The 24,209-nt window shown below is 43.7% G+C and overlaps 1 protein-coding gene across 1 annotated transcript; it reads right to left on the bottom strand.

Moving 5' to 3' along the window:
- Positions 1-1,835: 1,835 nt before the first annotated feature.
- On the bottom strand, positions 1,836-23,355 carry LOC121301166 (adenomatous polyposis coli protein 2-like). Its single transcript, XM_041230305.1, has 7 exons — positions 23,239-23,355; positions 11,475-11,633; positions 6,605-6,695; positions 5,956-6,256; positions 5,400-5,508; positions 2,431-2,544; positions 1,836-1,949 (listed from the first exon to the last, which is right to left on the bottom strand). Exons 1-7 carry the CDS (start codon positions 23,290-23,292, stop codon positions 1,836-1,838), a joined length of 942 nt encoding a protein of 313 aa, XP_041086239.1. The 5' UTR covers positions 23,293-23,355.
- Positions 23,356-24,209: the final 854 nt, after the last annotated feature.

Here is a 24,209-nt window from a genome sequence, read left to right as displayed (position 1 = left end):
TGAAATGACAGAAAACCTATGATGCAGACACTTCCCCCAGCAAAAACTGTATATCCTAGTCTCAGAAAACACCATTCATTGCCACCAACATCAAATTGAAGGTATTCAACGATAAATAAGCCCCCCCCCCCCCCCCCCGCCCCAAAAGCCCTACCTTGGAAGTATTGATGAAGGTGAGCAACCCTGACATCACCCTGGTCCCTATTCCATCGCCATAGCAACCCGCTGAGCTGCTGCAGCCACTGAATGCGCTCAGAGAGAAACGTTTTTTCAGACAGAACAGGCAAAGGGCTCGGCTAGACGAGACTAATGCTGCTCAAGGATGGAAGAAATGTGTGTGTCTTGGGGAAGGGGGGGGGGGGGGTGTCTTTCAATTAGTGCTTCACCCACCCAAGCGCAAAATACATTCAATTGAAGGCCTGGGGGTCGTTTTTGATTCTCTTGATTTACCCCCACCCCCCTGAAGCCTGCAATCAGACTGCGGACAATAAAACAAAACATGACACCTAATATAATAAGAATTGAGGTAGGGCCAAGAGAGCAGTGGGAGGAGCCAGGTCATTTTAAAGGCTCATTTTTTATACCTCTCCTTCACTCCACTGAAGGAGGTAGAGAGAGTTGCTAGGGACAGAAGCTCAACTGGGCTTGATAGGCGCATGCAGCCACTTTCAACCCACCAATCACAGAGCAGGAGGCTCAAGCGCCAGCCTATTCTGCATAGCAACACCCCGGGAGTGAGCTTTTTATTACCAAACCATGAGATCTGATGATAAGGTGAGGAAAGAGGCAAACTGCAGACAGCAGCACCGCACTGCACAACACAGCACAGCGACCAGCCGCACCACCTCAAGGTTACAGTGATCAGAGGTTTGTTTGGTACAGTGTTTAACCCCTCATTCCAAGATGCACAGAGTAGCATTGGTTCAGAAGTAATAGTACAAGTCCACTGGTACAATATCACTGGGGTACGATTTCCAAATACCAATGGAGTACCAATGGTAGGAACACAATATGCATAACTGTATGCCAAGAACACATTGCAATATTTGCTTCAATTCCATTGTTGGTAATGCTGTGCTCTGCTAGTGCTTTTGCTGTAGGGTTTTTCCAGGGTGATACACCGGGATTATTGTATATTGGGGAATATTTCCAAAAGCAAGCTGGTAGGGAACAGAGCCGCAGAGCTTGAATATTTCTTCAGGTTCATAAAACATGCATCTCCAAACCCAGCAGGGCTGACTGTATGATGGGGGGAGGGAGAGAGATCAGAAGTAATCCCTACCCTGCAATCTGACTGTAATAGTGCTGTGAAGGACAGGAGTTGAGAAGGCCTGCCTAGCCCCCTCAGTGATTTGTACGGGCCTGCTGACTAGCTACACAAAGCCTGATTGAATTCAACTGTAACCAACCTCACTTTCCAGTGGAAATTATTTTAAACTGCATTTAAAAACAAAGCTATCTGTAAAAATAAATAAATAAATAAAAATAACATTTAAAACAATATTCAAACTACTTTTTGAATAATCAAGAGTGCTATTTGCAATGGCATAGGTGTATACAGCAATTGTAATGGCAGTGCTATACTTTTGATTTCATCCAGACCCCTATCCCATTCCATAACCAACAGCAGCTTCTCCCTCCCCGTGTCAGTGTCACTGGTACCAGGCTGGCAGGGCTTGCCCCTCCCTGTGTCAGTGTCACTGGTACCAGGCTGGCAGGGCTTGCCCCTCCCTGTGTCAGTGTCACTGGTACCAGGCTGGCAGGGCTTGCCCCTCCCTGTGTCAGTGTCACTGGTACCAGGCTGGCACCTTGATTCCCCCCCCCCCCCCCCTGTGTCAGTGTGTCACTGGTACCACGATGCCTGGGCTCACCTGGGGGTCCCAGTGTTGGATCTTGTCCTGGGCCTCTTGCAGCTCCTTGTCCAGCTGCTCCAGACGGGCCACCCGGATCTGCAGACACACAGCGAGAGGGGCGTGAGGGAGAGAGGACAAACCAAAACTCACTCACCCTCCATTACACGAGATCACAGGATGATCAGCCCAAGCCTCCCCTTCTGCACCTTACATTACAATGTGCCTCTTCAGTAACTCTGAGGAAACTCGCCTCTCACATTACAATGTGCCAGCCTCATCAGCCACTCCTGCAGAAACTCATTTTAGAGGTAATTATTACAGTACACAGCATACCAGTTCCATACAATATGTTTATTTTAATGATTTTTTCCCAGAGATATGAAATATGTCTATATTTCTAAATACCAAAAGTCTCTAGTTTAGTACTGCCAGTTTGGCAAACGTTTTGACTCTCAATTTGACTTTCATAAGAATTATAATTTGATTTCTTATTGACTGATGTAATGGTGGATTCCAGCCCTGGCTCGTGACTATGATGTGAATGGTTGTTCCAGCTGAACCCAGTGAAGCTGCCCACCTGTGTGCGCTGCACCATTTCATCCCCGGTGCCGAAGCGTTCCTCCATGACTGAGCGCAGCTGCTGAGCCTCAAACTCCAGCTGCTGCCGGATCAGGTCCATCTGCACGGAGAACTGTGGAGAGGAAGGGGTTCAATCACACTTCAATGCAACTCACACCAAAGTACCATTAAAAACAGGCTCCAGAGATATCACTTTACCACACCTCTCTGGGTTTTTCATTGTTAACCCTATGCTTTCACTGTGCTCTATTACACTTTGCTGTTATTATGGGAATCCTTGTATGTTTAGAAGGTCATTTACTCTAAGTTGTTGTTTCCACAACTCATTTAAGAAAGTAAAAACACACCCAAAAAACAATGGGTTCTTATTCATTTCAGAAAACAATTGTAAATAAATTTGTTATTCATGAAACTATATTAGCATTAGTCTAGAAATGTTTTGTGCAAGTTTTTTCTTGCTCATATGAGGGTATTGGATTATATTTTTCATATGGCCTCTGCAGCTCAGTCTGTGTTGCGTGCTGAGGTCTCATGGTGAATGTGGACAGGTTGCTGAGCTCAGTCTGTGTTGTGGACAGGTTGCTGAGCTCAGTCTGTGTTGTGGGCTGGTTCCTGAGCTCAGTCTGTGTTGTGGGCGGGTTCCTGAGCTCAGTCTGTGTTGTGGGCGGGTTCCTGAGCTCAGTCTGTGTTGTGGGCGGGTTGCTGAGCTCAGTCTGTTTTGTGGGCGGGTTGCTGAGCTCAGTCTGTGTTGTGGGCGGGTTGCTGAGCTCAGTCTGTGTTGTGGGCGGGTTGCTGAGCTCAGTCTGTGTTGTGGGCGGGTTGCTGAGCTCAGTCTGTGTTGTGGGCGGGTTGCTGAGCTCAGTCTGTGTTGTGGGCGGGTTGCTGAGCTCAGTCTGTGTTGTGGGCGGGTTGCTGAGCTCAGTCTGTGTTGTGGGCGGGTTGCTGAGCTCAGTCTGTGTTGTGGGCGGGTTGCTGAGCTCAGTCTGTGTTGTGGGCGGGTTCCTGAGCTCAGTCTGTGTTGTGGGCGGGTTGCTGAGCTCAGTCTGTGTTGTGGGCGGGTTGCTGAGCTCAGTCTGTTTTGTGGGCGGGTTGCTGAGCTCAGTCTGTGTTGTGGGCGGGTTGCTGAGCTCAGTCTGTGTTGTGGGCGGGTTGCTGAGCTCAGTCTGTTTTGTGGGCGGGTTGCTGAGCTCAGTCTGTGTTGTGGGCGGGTTGCTGAGCTCAGTCTGTGTTGTGGGCGGGTTGCTGAGCTCAGTCTGTGTTGTGGGCAGGTTGCTGAGCTCAGTCTGTGTTGTGGGCGGGTTGCTGAGCTCAGTCTGTTTTGTGGGCGGGTTGCTGAGCTCAGTCTGTTTTGTGGGCGGGTTGCTGAGCTCAGTCTGTTTTGTGGGCGGGTTGCTGAGCTCAGTCTGTGTTGTGGGCGGGTTGCTGAGCTCAGTCTGTGTTGTGGGCGGGTTGCTGAGCTCAGTCTGTGTTGTGGGCGGGTTGCTGAGCTCAGTCTGTGTTGTGGGCGGGTTGCTGAGCTCAGTCTGTGTTGTGGGCGGGTTGCTGAGCTCAGTCTGTGTTGTGGGCGGGTTGCTGAGCTCAGTCTGTGTTGTGGGCGGGTTGCTGAGCTCAGTCTGTGTTGTGGGCGGGTTGCTGAGCTCAGTCTGTGTTGTGGGCAGGTTGCTGAGCTCAGTCTGTGTTGTGGGCGGGTTGCTGAGCTCAGTCTGTGTTGTGGGCGGGTTGCTGAGCTCAGTCTGTGTTGTGGGCGGGTTGCTGAGCTCAGTCTGTTTTGTGGGCGGGTTGCTGAGCTCAGTCTGTGTTGTGGGCGGGTTCCTGAGCTCAGTCTGTGTTGTGGGCGGGTTGCTGAGCTCAGTCTGTGTTGTGGGCGGGTTCCTGAGCTCAGTCTGTGTTGTGGGCGGGTTGCTGAGCTCAGTCTGTGTTGTGGGCGGGTTCCTGAGCTCAGTCTGTGTTGTGGGCGGGTTGCTGAGCTCAGTCTGTGTTGTGGGCGGGTTGCTGAGCTCAGTCTGTGTTGTGGGCGGGTTCCTGAGCTCAGTCTGTGTTGTGGGCGGGTTCCTGAGCTCAGTCTGTGTTGTGGGCGGGTTCCTGAGCTCAGTCTGTGTTGTGGGCGGGTTCCTGAGCTCAGTCTGTGTTGTGGGCGGGTTGCTGAGCTCAGTCTGTGTTGTGGGCGGGTTGCTGAGCTCAGTCTGTGTTGTGGGCGGGTTCCTGAGCTCAGTCTGTGTTGTGGGCGGGTTGCTGAGCTCAGTCTGTGTTGTGGGCGGGTTGCTGAGCTCAGTCTGTGTTGTGGGCGGGTTGCTGAGCTCAGTCTGTGTTGTGGGCGGGTTGCTGAGCTCAGTCTGTGTTGTGGGCGGGTTGCTGAGCTCAGTCTGTGTTGTGGGCGGGTTGCTGAGCTCAGTCTGTGTTGTGGGCGGGTTGCTGAGCTCAGTCTGTGTTGTGGGCGGGTTGCTGAGCTCAGTCTGTGTTGTGGGCGGGTTGCTGAGCTCAGTCTGTGTTGTGGGCGGGTTCCTGAGCTCAGTCTGTGTTGTGGGCGGGTTGCTGAGCTCAGTCTGTGTTGTGGGCGGGTTGCTGAGCTCAGTCTGTGTTGTGGGCGGGTTGCTGAGCTCAGTCTGTGTTGTGGGCGGGTTGCTGAGCTCAGTCTGTGTTGTGGGCGGGTTCCTGAGCTCAGTCTGTGTTGTGGGCGGGTTGCTGAGCTCAGTCTGTGTTGTGGGCAGGTTGCTGAGCTCAGTCTGTGTTGTGGGCGGGTTCCTGAGCTCAGTCTGTGTTGTGGGCGGGTTCCTGAGCTCAGTCTGTGTTGTGGGCGGGTTGCTGAGCTCAGTCTGTGTTGTGGGCGGGTTCCTGAGCTCAGTCTGTGTTGTGGGCGGGTTGCTGAGCTCAGTCTGTGTTGTGGGCGGGTTGCTGAGCTCAGTCTGTGTTGTAGGCGGGTTCCTGAGCTCAGTCTGTGTTGTGGGCGGGTTCCTGAGCGTTCCTCACCGTGTCGATGTGAGGCAGCTCAGACAGCCGCTTGGACAGGCCCTGCAGCTGAATGTAGTACCAGTGCCTCTCCTTCTCTTCCTTCTCAATCTCACCCAGCAAGAGGGTCCTGAAACACAGACAGGAGGGGAGATAAGGGGGACACCCCAACAACACCACTAGAAATCATTAAAAAATGCAGTGCACTTTTATTAAAGTTTTAAAACAATGTCTGAAGAGGGCCAGCTATCATGGTCCGTAACATGGTCAATAACACTATTAAGGAACTGAGCTGAGTTGAGGTTTCAACCAGAAGTCTTTATCAGTATCTTCAGTTAATGATATCCAAGTGGCATAAACCAATCCTGTACACTGGACAGTACCATACAGCAGCATCAGTACCAGCAGTCTGTGCAGTTATTGTGCACTATTTATTCCATATCATTAACATTGCCAAAACTGTATGTCAAAGGGTCCGCTATGGTTTCTTTAGCGGTAATACGCAAGGATTACAATGGTATCCCAATGGGAGTTCTGAAGGAACAGTAAGGGCTCCACTGGGCCAGGTCCCCCTCACCTCTCCTTATCAAGCTGCTCCAGCTGCAGCACAGTGCCCCGGCCCTCCTCGGGGGCTGCTCCCTTCTCTAGGCTGTGAGGAGACCCGGGGAGCTGTGCTCCTGCCTCCCCCTGCAGCGAGGGCCCTGGCCTGGCCGTGCTGTGCAGGGGGCTCTCCTCTCCTGCTCGGGGGTCCGAAGCAGGGCCCAGGGGTGCGAGCCTGCTTCCCCCCTCGCCGCAGTGCTGTGGGGCCTCCACGGCAACACGCAGGTTGTGGGGTTGATACTTCAGTTCGTAATAGTTTGTCAAGTCCATGTGCAGCTCTGTGGGGAAAAAAGAGAGACAAAATTGGGACAAAAGTTAATGTAACACATTCTGTGTAATAAATGATTTAGCAGCAGTAAATAATTTAGATTGTTTTCTATACCATATGGAAGGGCTATTCATCTTCATCATTAAAAAAAAAAACAGTTCTAGTTTTTATATGAGGATATGTGGAAGACGCAAATGCGTGATATAGCCAAATACGAGGATACCATTTTTAAAACAATGGTAAAAAAAAAAAAGTCAATTAAATATATTTTTATTAGGTGTCCAAATGATTGTTTTCAGCTGTTTCAATATTTCTTGCAGGAAAGGGTTAAGATGGTTGACTCGCAAACAGCATCTACCTTTGAGCTGATCCAGGACATCTGTTCTCCCAGAGGAGGCCAGGGTGCGTGCCTCCTGCTCGAGTTTGCATTGCAGCTGCTTCAGAATCTCCTAGAGTGGGCAGGAGAGCTCAGAGTTAGTGCCTCGAAACATATTTTATCTAATGCATCAGTGCTATGCTCTACAGAAGAAAGTTTATATATCAAATGTTCCGGGTGCAAAATAATACAGTACCAGAATGCAGATTAAAACCATGCTGTGCGGCAAAAATTATATCACCATTTGAAGTTCATTATCATGTACCTGGAGTATTGTAGGCAGGACAACTTAATATTTCAACACAATACAAGATGCATTAAAAGCTTTATTTGCTGCCATGAAAGATGAGTTTATTTGTATTTATTTATTTTTTAAATAAAATGCTGATGACAGGCCAAATTGCCTGGTCTAAAAGACATTATCAGGTCACCGATAGAAAAAACCTTGTTAATATTAAGAACAATCCACGGATTTCTTAAGCTTCCCTGGGCTATCGTATAGAACCGCATTGTTATTGGGATGCTGCAGCGCAGTGCCTGAGTCTCAGTCTCAGATTTACACCCACACCCTGACACACTAGAATAACAGACAGTGTCTCGGTACAGAGCGCAGTGCTGTGTCATCCTGGCTCTCACCTCCCCCTGCCCTCCAACCTGCAACTGAACCACCCAGCCAGGCACTCTGAGAAATACACCACCATTTTAACAACAATGTGGCCATGAGCTTACTGGAAACACTGCAAACTCCCATTGGGATAGTATATATATATTTTTTTTAGTCATCACCAATGGTTTTTCGCCCTAATTTGGACAGGGACAAAGCTTCCTTGCTGCAGTACACTTCTATGGGTCATTAATAATAGAGCTCTGACACATGCTTTATAAATAACTTGACATTTTATTATTTTACACCAATTGGTTTAATTAGCCAACCAAGGTATGCCATCCAAATCCTTTTTTTTTTTTTCCTCTAAGCAATGCCTACAATGTATTATTTAGCTTTACTGGGAACTAGCAATATATTGGTGAGATATTGGAAAAAGATACACTTTACAATGTATTGCAATTCAGCAATACAGCACAACAGGATGTGTGCCGTATTGGGATATTGCCATATCTTGGGTGTGCTATGAGGCACGAGGTGAAGCCAAGCGGCTTCAGCCACACCAAGAAGGGCCCATACAACACACACTGGAGTGAATAGGTTCAAAGAGAACTGAATAGGAACAGGACGGCCCTGGTCTCTGTGTAATATATTTGGTTTCTGTACAGAACTATAGAATAATCTACAGTAGATCCTGTCATATTCGATTTCATTGGTTTCGGGGGTTCATGGGATATGTATAAATATCGGTTCTCAGAGGGAGTTGTTATATGCTATATCACTATAAATGAACAATGCAGAGTACATCTGTGTGTCTAAAACACCAAAGTACTGTACTGCATGTATACTGTACAAAGTAAATGAGTGAAAATTATGAAAAACAAAGCACTGTAATACACTATTTGGCAGCATTCAGTCCAATCCACGTCATTTGAGTTGAGCATTAAGTATTAATAATTCATATTGTTATGTTTAACCATTTCATTGACTTTGGCCAGAGGTCCTGTCAGTTTACTATCTCTCCAATTATGTGGCAATAAGATTTACTTATCATCCACAACTATGAAAACTCTAGACCGCAAGTAGCTAGTGTAATGTAAAGAGACATGTAAAGTTCTTTCACAAACACTACTAGAAGTCGACGAGTTGAAAGTCTTAAAGGTATTAAAAATGAATTGGCAAAGTTAAACCCAGCCAACCGTTCAAGCACAGCACAGAATCCAGGATTAAGTGGAGACTGTAGATTTCGAGAGGGTCTGAGACGCCGAGGGTTCACACAGAGAGCGGTGAGGTGGTGGAAAGGGTTAACTAGCTCTGCTGTTGATGCAGAATCATTGGGGTTATTGAAGTTTTGGGATCAATCTGCTAGTTGAAACCGGACCAGCACTGATGTGCTAATTAGCCTCCTCTCGCTCGTACATTTTCTGTTCTCAAGCGCAGGGAGTAACCGTGATTCTGAGAAGGATGTCGTGAGCCTGTGACACAGCGATCAACGAGAACCTCGTTTAGCCAGACGGCAGCTGCCTTTACTAATACATATTTAGAAATATGCTTTCTCTTTAATTACTAAACAAACACGTGGGAAGTCAATCTCCTTTGGGCCATTAAAAGAAGCTGAATGCTTGTAGATGCTGATTTATCCTGTACGATGTAAACAGGAAACACCAAACACCAATAAAAAGCGATCCAATTCTTATCCGGTAACAGAATTAACAGGGGGGTTGTTTCTCAATCAATATCATATTTTACTCTCTATGTTTAACGATCAATGGCAGTATTTCTCAGCAGGGAGATGTCCTTTGAGAACTCAGTGGCGTGAGGCATGCTGTACAACATCATGTAAACAACACTAATGTGGAGATGTACGCAGTCTTGTTGTGTTTCTGGATAATTGACCCACACCTTGAAATTAACAAGAATGCACACCACAATCCTAAGCACCCAGTGCAACACTGCGAGTCAGAAGCCTTACCAGTTTGTAAATCGCAAATTAGAATGTTGAATATTCAGGACCAGTTAGTGGTCAAGTCAACTGACAGTCTATTTATAGTCTTGAGCAATAACCATCTCCCAGGTAGATTAGCAGCTAAGACCTCGTCTCTATCACTTTCATTGAAATGACAGGCAGGCTCATGTCACTTTCATTGAAATGACAGGCAGGCTCATGTCACTTTCATTGAAATGATAGGCAGGCTCATGTCACTTTCATTGAAATGATAGGCAGGCTCATGTCAGTGTCACTTTCCTTCAGTGTCTGGAGGCCAGTGTTGTATAATTGTGAATACTAGACCATGTTAAATGTGCTGATAAGACATTATAGATCTACAGCGTAGTAAAGCTGAGGGAACACAAAGCTACTTTTTCAAGAACAGCGGTTTGAAACCTGGTTCCAGGAGGCAACTTCATTGCATCAAACCCCAAGTCTGCCCCAGTGTGCCATGCAGTGACCTGAAACCTAGTCCCCAGAAAACAAACACGAGTCACGTCAGTGAGTTTTCATTTCATTCACCACACAGATACTACAGGGTTAATTCATATTGACAAGTGTATTTTGTTTCAGTAGTGCATGTTTCTAAGTAGCTTTATTATCATCAATCATAAATGCAAAGCATACTTAGTAGCAATGCTGTACAACTCTGATGAATTGCAATCTGCAGGATGCACCCAATGACTGATCACTGCCCTACACACAGGGCCTCTGCTGTATTTCATTCATAAGCACCTTATCCCAGATGCCCGACACGGTGTCCACATACATGCAACATCAAATTTCACGTTCATTCTTTACGGTCTTTGTCGGAGAGGGGTGGATAACGTGCAGACGTGTCTTTTGGTGTTTTTCTGTAGCGTCTACAAACCGCTAAAAAGACATTATTTGAAGTGACGACGTTGGGGTGAGAGTGTATGTTGCCAAATTCCCCAGTATTGTTTTCATTTATTCCAGCTTGGAGATGAATGTAGTTTGAAATGCTACATTCTTCTCCAGGAGCATTTCTTACATCCCGATAGAATTCCCTGGGAGGTTTTAAGATGTGCATTATCATCAGCTGATTTGTTTTTTGTTTAAGTCAGTCCTGAAAGACAGTGATTTTATTTATTTTTTTGGTATTTTCATCATTCCATCATTGAATTGTTCTTCATCCAACTCGCTACATTAGGGATTTTGTTGCTGGTAATTGATCCCTCAGTTTTATAGTTACTGCACATCTGTAACAGTAGACAAGATGGCTACCTGTACTTTAAATTCTGTGAGGCAGCGCAGTGACTTTGAATATGTGACAAGACTCCAACTGTCAGTATCCATCCAATATACGGACAGCTGGAACCTTGCTCGACCAGTCACGCGCACACACGCACGCATGCACACACACTGACTTAACTAATGTATTCTTCTTGTTTAGAGTCACTTTGTATATCATGTTCTGTCTCGTTCTTCACATCCTGGTATCTTTTCATAATTTAGGTGTTTAAAGCTGCCCTCTGGTCTGAAAAGCGCTCTCAAGCAGGTCTTCTCTCTAAGTTCAGCTGGTACACCAGAGTGCAACCATTAATCTGTCCCCAGTGCAACCATTAATCTGTCACCCCTGCAGTACGATATAGAAGTGCTTCTAAACAACAAGAAGAGACACTAGTTCAAATATCTGGGCTATCTCAGACCTGTATAAGGTTTCTATGAAGACAAATCCAGCCACTGTATTATAGTTGGTTCCTCCCTCTAAGTATCCTGGTTAAACATTTATGGAGATTCCATTACCGTCAACTAGCATGAGTGCAACATACACTGCTGCTAAAAACATAAGCATGACACACACACACACACACGCGGCTAAAAACATAACTGTGACACACACACACACACACGCGGCTAAAACATAAGCATGACACACACACACACACACAAGCGGCTAAAAACATAACTGTGACACACACACACACGCAGAGACACACTGACACGCACACACAGACACGCACTTCACAATATTCGTTGCCAGGGACGATTATTAGCTATACAAGCATGTCACTGACATTCATCCCCCACTACAGCTGTCAATTCAAAATCATTAATACAGAAATGTTCCTGGTCTATAGCAACAGTATGTACAGAACAGCACAATCTGACTCTCCAATTCAGTTATGAAAAACAAGTAATACCAAGTTTCATCACAATTTAAAAAGCGTTTTTTTAGATAAATGAAAAAATGTAACGGTGACATAGAGCATCCATGACTCATCCCTAGACTGGCTCACCTTCATGTCGGAGGTCTCATTCTCCAGCTTGGACAGGTGGCTGGAGTTGTCCTCTAGCTCCCTCCGGAGGTGAGTGTTCTCCTTCCTCAGCGCCTCCACCTGCCGGGCGAGCTGCTGGTACGAAGCCCCGGAGCTCGTCATCCTCGACTCACCCAGCACCTGCAGACACACACAGCTGCCTTCAGATACGCTGCCAGATTACAGTCCTTGGAGCAAACTCGCTGACAACATCAACATCTATATAACACAAAGACTGAATCTATATTGTAGTTAATCTGCCTGATAAATATAAAAAGACAAACTTTGATGGCAGGCTGGTAAGTGCTTGGTTGGCAGGTGCTTCTGCATCCGAACCACACTGCTGATGTGTCATGATGAATAGCAGACCCTTCACAGTTGCCCACGTCTGCGGGTTTGTCACAAGTGGGCTTACTGGCCACAGTGGCCTTGAGTGGGTCTAAATCAGCTTGTATCTCACACGGTACACTATAATAGATTTGTTTTCAATAAGAGTAGTTGAAACAGTACAGCTAAATATGAAGTAATTTCAATCCAACATAAACTGATACAAAGAAATGTCAGCTGGCTGCATCACATCAATATCAAGGTCTGGTACTTGAGCAATAAAGAACACTGGGGTGTAGATTCAGTGTTATCTGAGGACTGGGAAAATGCTTGTGGGATGAGACCACAGGCTGTGATCAATGCTGGCATGGATTCTGCTGTGTGGTTCACCTGTTTTAAACCTTTCCCTGTCATCTTAAAACACAATCCGGCCCGGGTTTCCTGTCGGATTGATTAGCAGCTGAGTATCCCTCCCTAGATTCATTTCAAAGCCGCAATTTAAACACCCTGAAGACGACCCACGTCACACCTGCCTGCCCGCGGTGTCCCTAAGCCCTGTTGACAACGTCATGGTGGGCGTTTCACATTGCTTTGCCTCCTGTAAAGTGTGCTTGGCAAGGTGTTTGTTTCTGGGTTAATTAGCACAGAATATTATTAACATTCATTAGAGAACACAGTGAAGAGAAACTTCATTAATCCTAAGGGTACGGCACACTAACACCATTCCAGGTCTCGGGGCGCGGGGGGCGGGGGAGGGCCTTCGGAAACGAACAACCGAAAAAACGAAAAAAGATTTTAAAAATGAAAGGGATTGAGAGGCGTCTGAAACACATTAAACTGCTATTTTCCCGGGGATGCGGCTATCAGAAGCCAATTAGAATGCTGAAAGCTTTTAAAAATGCAGTTTGTGATCCTACAAAACAGGTTAGCCCCTGAGCCTCCCACAGCCTGAGAGAGGGGGGTTAATTAATACAGCGTCGCTGTCTCTATAGTGCAGCCGCGAACACCACCCAATGCTTTTTTTGGGGGCAGTCAATAACAATGCGGCAAGCAACCTTTCCTGGGACACACTGGTTTTAACTGTATTAATCTGTTTTAAATCTTTACACACAGTGGCACTCACAAATATCCTGGTTCAACAGCCACCGTGTACACTACAGTTGAGCAAAGAGGCCATTAATGAAAGGACATGAACACAATAAAACAAACGATCAAATCCATTTTGGTGAAACTGCATTCAGATTGCATGCTTAAAACAGTTTTTAAAGGTAGGGGGTGTTAACAGACTTTAAATGCTTTCAAACCTAAATGTTTGACCGTTTTTCGTGCTAGTGTTTCATTTACATAGTAAGTAGCGTAGGCCAATTTAGTTTAGATTCAATATTTCTTCAGTCTGGTCGATATACTAGTCCATGTTGTACACAAGAGTCTTATCGGCTTTTGACTGTAAACTAACTTCAGCAGAAGAATACAGTTTGAGAGAGGACATTTGGTTTTTTCTCAATTTTAACAACTAAAACTATGCTGTATAAAAGCTATGCATATTAATTTCAGTGAAAGTAATCTATCACTCTTTCACTTGATTGACATGGTTAGCATACCTTTCTCAAGGGAATGTGTGTTTGAGAACAAACACAGGAGTTTGAATTGATTTCCGTTGGCATGGTTACTAATGGATCGTTCCAAATGGACCAATGGTGCTGGACAGATTACATCATTTAAACTGATGCTGACATTATTTATCAAGGTCTTCTCACACATGGAAAAGAAAAGTTATCATTTTTATATGATCCAGGCTCGGGGTAGAATGACCACTAGCTCTTAACATTTCAATACTGCTGGGAATTATTTCATTAATGTTCTGAAATGTCTTTTATATGCAGCTGAACCCGTGCGCTTCACAGTCACGTCAAGATCGCGTGACATGCGATTCGTCGGCTGCCAGTCACTTCAGTATTCGGCTTGTCAACTATTCTTCTACATATGACACCTACCCAAGAACTTGTTCCTCCAATAATAATAATAATAATAACAATAATAATAATGGAAACAGTGTATAATAACTGTTTGTGAAGGCAAAGCAGCCCCTTTCAACTGGTGAGACAGACAGATAGACAGCCCTTAAAAAATATCCATTATAAGCGATTCTAGAATGCATATTTCTAATCATATTCTACATTTGTTAATATCATAATTAATGGTTGGTGCAGAGCAAGTGGAATAAACCCAGCTGGCGGGTTTTGATCAAGAAGAAAAATAAATGAGACAGCCAGGCCGAGCTCCTGCGGTGGCACAAATCACAAGCCTGCCTGAGCGCACAGCATCAATCTCAGTGGCAGATCTATGCCAGGTCCAGGCTGCACGCAGAGGGCTCTGCACTCACTTTTATGTTATTTTTTTTTTTACTCTATTGTCTAGCCTGGCTCTTCGGTTCTGCATCGCACAGCTGAGCATGCTGGGTAATCTGTTCAAATCTTCCCCTGGAGGGAAACAAATTACAGCCACGGCGGGCTCAGCTCGTTGCCGTGGCAACAGCCAATAGCCTGGCTGCTAAAGGTGGCTGCTGTGGCGAGGGCGATAAAAGCCAAACTAGCATACCAGTAAATGATGAAGGTTGCAAGTTGAGAATTGTGAATTAAACCCCTTTCTCCCTCAGATCTGTCTCGTTAAAGCACAGCGCTCCATTCTCAGAGCTCAGCTCTGTTTACCAGTCATCCCCACTCTGACTACTGTACAGCTAACAGCAGTGGGAATCTGGTTTTGTCACCTGAACTAAGAACCTTAAAAAGGGATAGATCTTTGAAGAAAATACGAAACCAATATTGATGTAACAATAAAGTAAAACGATAAAGACATTTGGTTTGCCTGCAACGTTGCCTTAGAGCATGTCTCATATTTTTTGTTGTAGGGTCAGCTGCATTTTGGCAAGGGCAGTATATCTTTATCCAAGGGAACGTGCATAAACAAAGCAGACTTGCGGTAAACTGGCTTTATAACCATTAACAGACTGGTATCATTAAAACACCATTAGATACCGCCTTGGCATGAGCGTCATATAGCCAAAGACAGTGCGTCATATAGCCAAGGACAGTTGAAAGGCCTCACCTCTGCTTCTATATCTACATGATTCTACTGCACCATTCAAAATAACAACACTCTCCAGAATTCTCTTGCTGCTCTCTCGCAAATTGGTCACCATGGCAACGCGGCCTGCTTCTGCTGATGGGGTAAAACATTGTCAGGCAGTGGGAAGCCTGCTGTCTACACTGACAAACACACACACACACTAATTCTCGTTGACTCAATTCTCAACACCAGTCAGACAAAACTCCACACAGGGTGAAAGTCGACAACAAACTAAATATTTTGGCCCCCTTTTTTTTTTTAAAAGGCATATTTATTCTTAAAAACATGTTTTACAAAGTTGGGACATCCCCACTACATAATTTTTGCAGGAGTTACTATCGTTGTGGGGACAGTTTCTCAAATGTTGTCCGCACATTCATAGTAATACCTGCCCACACACACACACACAAACACAAACAAAGCAAACACACACAAACACTGGGCAAGCCTGCAAACTGCAATGTTTTTAGCCAGACTGCAGTTAAGTAGGTTGGATATTTTCAGCTACAGCTTGTTCATATAAATTCTGCTACACACTGACATCTAGACCAGGGGTCTCTAACCCTGGTCCTGGAGAGCTACTGTGGCTGCTGGTTTTCGTTTCAAGCAATCTGTGTTACTTAATTGTACCAATTATTATTAATTAGTCAAGATTAAAAGGTGTTCCAGATCTTTAGTTGCTGAAAGACACCTAGAAAACCTGCAGGATAGGGGCTCTCCAGGACCAGGGCTGAAGACCCCTGATCTAGACCCTGAAGAAGTTAACTGTTAAACCTGGAGTGGAATGGCCCTCCAGGAAAGGAACTGGACAGCCCTGATGTTTCCTGTATTCCTGCATTTTCAGAAACGAACAAGTACTTTTACTGGGACACATCCTGTGAGAGCTTTTAATATTGTAATAATACATCTTTTCACATGGCATCACCAGCCCAGGCAGACACCCAGCTCAGCACATCCGCTCTGCAGAAATGCAAACCACCTCCCTCCAGCCACTCTGACCCAGCCGTCTGCCCAGAAACACGTCCACTGAAACTGCACTGTGACATTTAAATGTATTTATTGACAGAGCCAGCAAACTGTCAGTTGGACAGTCCTCAAGCATTTAACCACTGTGCAAAGGTAGAGCTACTGCATGCCCTCGTCTCACCAGCAGGAGTCAGCGTTGTCTTTAACAAAGGTGTTTCAGTAAGTGATCTATCGAGGGGCTGTGCAGTGGTCATCCAACCTTGTAATAATCCCACAGTACCGGAAAGGTTAAATGAAAATGATATTTTGCAATTCTATACAATGTAGTCCCACTGCATAGTGTGTTACAGCTGATATACAAACAGGGATTCAAACCAATTAAATTTCTGACCCAATTCACACCCCAGCTGCACCACCTTCATTTAAAAAACCAACAACTCCTCCAATTCAAAATCCCACCAAAGCACTGACTTATAACTCATCAATAATGCATTAGTCAGGGTTTAATTGCCTGTCTAGAACCAGCCAAACAAAATGCCATAAATCTCCAAAGCCCTCTGCACTTCTTGTACAGATTAACGACAGCATGCATTGCTGTGCACACACAAATTCCAGTATTCTCTTTTCAATCCTGTACAAGCATGCAATTATGAATTCTAAATACTAGAGCTCTGCATAATACACTAATTAGAAATGTGGGCTCTGCTTGTTTGGGTGTTTTGACTGGTTGGCAATGGGAGGCTTTTGCACAACAATTTAAACTGAGATATAATACAGTGCACCCTCGTTGCATGTCATTTTAAAGAGCAGCTGTGCATGGTTGTAAAAGTCCTCTAAATGAATGTATTCTTCTTGTTGTTGAGATAAGCTTTGTATCTGTTTCTGTGCTCACATCCTGGAGACATTAAAGAAGACGAAAGCAGCTCTGTTGCCTCTATAGAGCTCTCAAACATGTCTTCACTGTAAGTACAGCCGGTACACCACAGTGTCATCATTAATCTGTTCCCCTGTAATGCCCCCAGTGGATATAAGAAATGCAGAAGACAGTAATGTGAATTCAAATGTTTAGAATATTAATTTTACCAATTAAAAAAAGCAACATCCCAGAGAACAACACAAGGAGTGTTGCAGGGGGGACAGGGTTAATGGTTACATGCTGGTGTATCTGGTGAGGTTAGACTCATCGCCCAGTAAACCTATATAAAAGGGAGATGGGTATCTTCCTGTTCAGTTTAGTGAAAAACAAACAGCATATCAGATTTGAAATCTCTTTCCCGCAATGTGTTGTTAGTTATATAACAGTCTCTCTCCCTCCCTCCCTCCCTGTCTGCCTCACACTCGTTCTCTTTGTCAAAGTGACCTTCTCTTAGTTTTTCTCCCTCGAGAAAAACAAACAGCATCCCACATTTCCACTGCCTCATTTACCCTGATTAAAATGAGATGAGGTTTTTCGACAGCCTAACACACACAAGCACCAACACATATTTTAAACCATCATCCACATCTCCCTGCCTAAATACAGACCCTCAACCACTCCAGCCTGGACAGGAGGGAGCACTCTTTCTCTTAGGGGGTGAGGGAGGCAGCAGCCTGCCCTGGACTGGAGGGACCAATGAATACGATAATGTCCGATTGTAAACCTTGATTAAATGAAGCTTTGGGAATATTAAATGGACACCACGGTGTTTTCCTGCAACTAAATAAATGAATAAATAAATAAAGGGCACTGCTCTCCCTCTCCAGCCCAACGTCACAAGCTCTTAAGTTCTGAGTCATGCTTGTTGTTTGCGTAATAGGAGCTTGATTCAGGAGGATTTAAAGAACCTGGAACAGATTAAACATCTGTGCAGCACGCAGGTCAGCCTGCCATGGGCACAGGGAGCCTGGACATCTGGAACATCTGCTCAGTGCAGAGCCACCATTACACTGAGAGGTTATGCTAAGATTATAGCATGCTCTAGTTAGACCCCACCTAGAATACGGTGTGCAGTTTTGGTCGCCTCGCTACAAAAAAGACATCATTGCATTCGAGGAGGTACAGAGAAGGGCAGCCAGGCTGATCCAAGGACTGAATGACATGAGCTATGAGGAGAGGTTAAAATAATGAAATCTCTTCAGCCTGGAAAAAAAAGAAGGGAAAGAGAGGACTTGATTGAAGTCTTTAAATCATAAATAGTAAAGTGAACCCAAGACACGATTCTGTGCTAGATTTCTGGGAAGAAAGGTGTGATAAGGGATGAGACAAACGGCCTTTTCTCGTTCCCAAACTTTTCTTATGTTGTTAAGCATACAGGGAGTTTCAGACAAGCCAATTATAAAGAATCAAGCTTGACTTTCCACTGCAGTACTGAACACAAGATCATCGTGGTAGGGGTTCTAACCATGCGTTTACTGTCAGAAACCAAAGCAAGTACACTGGTTTTAGCTACACAAGCTCATGTTTTTTTAATGTATTTTTTTAGTAAAGACAGTAATTATAGACATAATAAAAAACGAATGCAACAAGCATTCTGATTTTAGCTTTTTTTTTTTTACTGTTTGCAGTAAAAACAAGAATTCATAATGTTTACCTCCTCCAGCACTACTCTTAAAAACCAATCATCGCTGAAATAACGCAGCACATCAAAAGATCTTCATCCAAGCAGCTGAGCTCCGTGTGTTAATGATCATGCTGACAGAATGCCTCTGAACAACACAGCAGAGTGATATACTCCTGGGGGATCAGGGGACATTTCTCATCAGCTCCCAGCTTCTGTGACCTGCACACATATTTGGATAATTAGCCAAGATCAATGCTGCCCAATTTAAATGTGCCCCAGATCTAATTTTAAAAAAGCCTGTAGGCCAAAACCCAGACTGACACCTTCCTCCAGAGCCAATCAAGAAACTGTCAGACACCAATGATTCTGCCACCAAAACAAAACCTCCAGGGAGCCAGGAGTTCACAGGGTCAACATCCTGGAACTGCCTTTTCTATGACAAATGGGCCTGTAGCCCTGCCACAAAAGGCCTATCGAATTTCGATAGACTCCCGGGTCTGCTTGACTGAATATTGAGAAGATAAACACAAACAAGACCACTGAATACATCTGTGGTTACAGACAAACATCACCTTTACCGGAATCTCCCTCATGTTTACAGCCATCATTAGACAGTGCTTCCTTCACTGCTCTCTCAAGACACAGACACTGTAAACATTGTTCATTTCAGGTGGCACTTTCATTAAACCAAAAAAGACTTTTCCCAGTTGTAGCTTCATTAAAACACCTTGATGTTACTAATTAACTCAACTTAATAAACTAACGTGTATTTCTTATGCAAATTGTACACCGAGTTCACCATATTGCATTAACAATCCTTTCAACTGAGGCTCCTTTATCGCTTATTTTTAATATTCATGTTTTATTGTTTTCACAAAATAACATCAATAGATGATCAGTTTATCTGCCAGTGTATAAATAAACAAGCCGCAAATATCAGCCTATAGATACACAGACAAGCCCTGTGGCAGCAAGAGGGCAACATTGAAGGGTTGGTTAAAGTTTAAAATCCCTTCATAAAATGAGACTCAGTAGCTTGTGTATGGATCTCCACCCTCTCTGCAGTGTCAGCTGCTCATGAACTCTCGCAATATCAAAAGGTATTATCTGCTTGACTTGAGACCCCGTTTCATAAAGTCGACCTGGCTGCTAATTTCCAACTCTGCCTTACAGTGGCTCCTGCCTGAGGAGCGAGGCCCAGGCGTCTGTAAACACCTCACCCCCTTTTGCCCTTTCATGCATGTATATATTTACACACACACACACACACAAAACAAAGATGCTGCAAGCTGTCATTAAAGCTTTGCTTGCAGTGTTTTCTGACTTCCTAAAATTCGCACAAATCCACCTTGACGATGGAAATAAATACCATCTCTCAATGGTATTATCAATTATTCCTTTTGCTGGAATAGTTTGTAATAGAGGCGAATGGTAGAGACATATAAGAATATAAAAAAAAAAAGGTAAGAAATGAAATATTCTCAAAATGCAGATGGTATAAAATCTCTCTTCAGCACCAGCGGTCTTCTGTTAAATGTTCAGAATGTGTCCTCATTGTTAAACCCAATAGAGGGGTCAGCTGCAGTGCTTGTACAGTGGGCAGTGTAAAGTTATTTAATCAGTATCATTTCAAAGTGCATCATAAAAACAGACTGATAAGTGAATGAGATTGCTGTGTGTGAGCTGTGACTGGTCTCTCTGAAAGGGCCCCCCCAAGACAGTCCCTCTAGACACTGTGAAGCATGCAGCAATGAGCCACTGTAATCAACACAGGCGCACGTGTGCTTCTACTCAATGCATCAAAAACAAGATGCCTTCATTCTGCTTTGCTCCAATGCATTCGACAACTTCTGTTCTGCTTGGTTTCAGTCTCTGAATTTTCTGTTATTTCTGTAATAGTTTTAGCTAAAAAATAAGAGCCAACTTCTAATGTTTCTGAATTTTTAACATATCTTTGTCAAGGGAAAAGCGTGTTTGAAAACAAACAGTGGAGGTACTTATAGGCTTTTGATGCAATGGCAACTCCACTCATTTCTACTTAAATCTATTAATGTGTTTGTGATGTTGTTTACTGCCTAGTTAATGATGCAGCTATCTGTTCTTTCTATTTAACTCTCCAGGCATCACGCTATTGAGTGTGTTTGTCCATTTCTTCTCCTTTATTCTTCTGTCCAGATAATCGCACATTATCTAATTTTATTTCTTCTAAAACTGAACATTCATCATGATGAATATCCAACAGCTGTATTTTCAGTTCAGATTTCTTTTTAAGCATTTACACAATGGGCTTGATCTGATCAACCCTTAGCCTGTTAAGTCACTGTTGATTTTTAGAGCATTTTACAGCACTGGGGGATCACTCTTGATTGCATGATCCCAGGATCAAAAATAAGCGGTTGATGCAATCCATGTTCATCCCCTGGTGCTGTAAAATAGTCAAAAAACATCCAGCTGTGGTTTATCCCTGCAGGGTACAGCTCGATAAAAAACCAACTTCCATGTCTTTTGCAAACTCACTTTGATGATGAGACCGTGAACACTTTTGAAGTTACATGTTAGACTGATAGGAGGCGCCAAAATCAACGTTGTTGCTTCTGTTTTTATCTCTGGACCAAGACTATTAACACTAGAAATTCCTTTTCAGCGATTTGTATTTCAAAAGATAGACCGTTTATTCCTGACTGTGCTGTACACACAATAACTAACACCTACCAGGATGTGAGGCTGCATACCTGTCTAAATGGCTGTATGTCACAGACTCTCCACTAACCAGCAGACACACATACAGAGGGGCACAGAATCTGATACATATTAAAAATTTCTACCAAACCAGCAGTTTATTGAATCAGACCCCAATACAATGTGACAGGCATACAGGAGATGAGGGGTCCATGATAAAGTGTGATGAAGATCTCTAGCAGTTATTGTTTTTACCATGTACAGTGTCAGACGTACAGGCACAGTTAGTGCATAGGGGTGCCTATTATCAATGGGGACCACAAAATAACAAAATCCTTTGCTGTGATCCAGACCGAGCAGCTTTCTGCTCAGGACAGGTCATCGTGCTTCACTGTAGAGAGCGAGCGAGACTGACAGACAGATTCTGCACCTCTAAACTGTTTCATACAGAGAGCATGCAATTACAAGACAAACCAACGGCCGCAATGTGCTCTCCATCTCAGACTGGAGCCAAAAACAACTCCACGACAAAGAGGGGTCCACTCGTCTCTTTCAATGTCTTCGTTGACTTCTTCAAAACGTTGGTTATTTAATGTATTCACTGAATTTATTTAGCATCTTTCAGCATTGCTAGATTTGGCACCATTGAGTGTTTCATAGTTATGGATGCCACTCATCTGGGATCTCCATTTTAGAGCCCTCCCTGCACGCTGTCCAGATCTCTCACTAATCCAGGGCAGCCTGCTATCAGGGCAGGTCTGTTTAATACAACGTCAGACAGGGCACCTTCACAATCCAGGCTACACAACCTGGCCCGATGCTAACCAGGGCTGCTAATAACAAACACTGCCACACTTATTTTCTGTCTGCATGGTGCAGAACCATTCCAGTATCTAATGTTGTAGATTACAAATCTGTCATCTTTAGCAATAGTAAAAGAAATGCAGGGATGTTTATGACAAACGACTGTGATCTTATTCAACAAATACTTAACCAGACCAATATTAAAATGTGAGACATGATATAGACCAACCCAGGTACAAAAAATATCAATCTGTATAAATCTATATATAATATGTTTTTATATGGTAAGATCTAACTATCAAGATACCATGTTATTCTAATAAAAATATAACCAGATCAATATAACATTATTCTTATTATTTCAATGTATATATCTGCATATGAAGATGGATAAACAATAAGTAAATACAAATGTAAATACTGTATATATATATATATATATATATATATATATATATATATATATATATATATATATATATATATATATATATATATATATATATATATATATATATATATATATATATATATATTTTATAACCATAACATATAATAATTTTATATTATATAATAATAAATAATAATGCTATGAAGAGCATATGCTAGAAGAGCATATATATAAATGTGTGTATATAACGTGCATCGTTGCATAGACATTAAACCCAGTTCATATACAGACCCGGTCTCCATTATAACAATTAGTCAGTCCCGAAGAGATAGAAGATTTCTCTCGGTAACCGATTCTCTATCAACACCATTTCACACAGTCTCTGATACTGTGCTACATATTTAGAGGCCACTGTATAGACAGGCAATGGAGAATAACGGCAACCCAACCGACAGCTTGCAAAGGCAAACGCATGAAAACCAAGGTCCCGAATGAGAGAAAACATGCAGTACAGTCTACCTGTCCTCTCTCCAAGGGCGGCATGGACAGAGCTCCGTCATAAACACCAGCATGCTACACCATGGTCTAGCCACCACCCAATGCCAACCTACACAGCCCTGTAATGGAATAGGGTTTTACACCCTACTGAGAAAAGATTCAAATCTGTGAACGGGAAAGAATACGATTTCCCATCAAGGACCACTATAACAATACCCGTTTAGCATATCTCCTGCTTGCAAACCTACAGGCACGGACTCCCGGGTCTGTTTACTTAATATTCACATCGGGGTTTACAGCAAACGCACACAAAAGCATGCACCTGCACCTCATACCGCCGACGCAAAAATACAAAGCCGCATCATTGCGCTTTAAAACACTTCCACAATAAATACACGGGTTTAAATGAGCTCACCTCATTTCCAAATAGAGTCGATTGTAGCAAGGAGTGGAGCCACAGCAAGCCCATGAAGCTTGGAATGGGGCTGGTCGCTCCTTCGTCTGTGGATGGATGCTGCCAGGACACCGTTCCTTGTCTCCCTCCTCTCTCTCTAGCCAAAGGGTTGGGTTGCCCTGATGTGCAGGGAAAAAAAATGCTTCTCGCCAGCAGGTGGCGGTGTGGGACATCTGGGTTTGCCTCACTGTGTTAAAATAATATAAACAATTAAATAAACTATATCATAGCCCTTAAGCCCCTGCCTCCATGCCCCAAAAGTGCCTTTTGCCTCAGAGAGCTCTGCCCCTTTAAATGTCCCCTGCACGTTGCTGATAGGAATAATGCAAACTGATGCATTCTAACGTCAACTAGTCGAGCCCTGTGAACCAGAGATATTTTTGAGTAACCTAGATTATGAAATAACCCGCAATTGCATTATACTGCATTCTATTTGAGTATTAAAGGCATTGTTTTCGGGCTTTTTTTTCACATATAGCCATGTGGTTTTTGTATTTTTTTTTAAATAGTTTTCATACTTTGCAAATTCATTAGCACACCACGTTGCCGCTTCTGTTCTTATTTGTTGCGCATTTGAAATGAAAACCACTAAAACTGAAAACCTTGTAAAACAGGCAAATTAGTGATTATTTGCCAGACACACTCAAATACAACATGTACAAAAACACGAAGAAAAACACCAAGAAAAAAGACATTTAATATAATGAAACTTCTGTAAGAAAGTGTATGTATGTGTATGTGTTATATATATATATATATATATATATATATATATATATATATATATACACACACACCTTATAAATAAAGCATAATGCTTTTGAAAAAGGGGTTATTTTTGTTTGACCTGAACTATTTGACAAGAAATCCAGAGCGGGATATAGTACAGGAAATAAATGCGTCTTTGTTTCCTTTTTTGTGTGGGAGAGGAA

Source organism: Polyodon spathula, chromosome 27 (genome assembly GCF_017654505.1).
Source record: "Polyodon spathula isolate WHYD16114869_AA chromosome 27, ASM1765450v1, whole genome shotgun sequence".
Classification (NCBI taxonomy): domain Eukaryota; kingdom Metazoa; phylum Chordata; class Actinopteri; order Acipenseriformes; family Polyodontidae; genus Polyodon; species Polyodon spathula.
The sequence above is the reverse complement of the archived record's forward strand: the minus strand, read 5'-3'. Positions and strand labels throughout refer to the sequence as shown.

Coding starts and splice junctions, on each gene's coding strand:
- LOC121301166 (XM_041230305.1), bottom strand. CDS start 23,292: ATGGGCTTGCTGTGGCTCCACTCCTTGCTACAATCGACTCTATTTGGA. Junction 11,634..23,238: donor CGACTCTATTTGGAAATGAG/GTGAGCTCATTT, acceptor GTGTGTCTGCAG/GTGCTGGGTGAGTCGAGGAT. Junction 1,950..2,430: donor AAATGGTGCAGCGCACACAG/GTGGGCAGCTTC, acceptor GTGTGTCTGCAG/ATCCGGGTGGCCCGTCTGGA.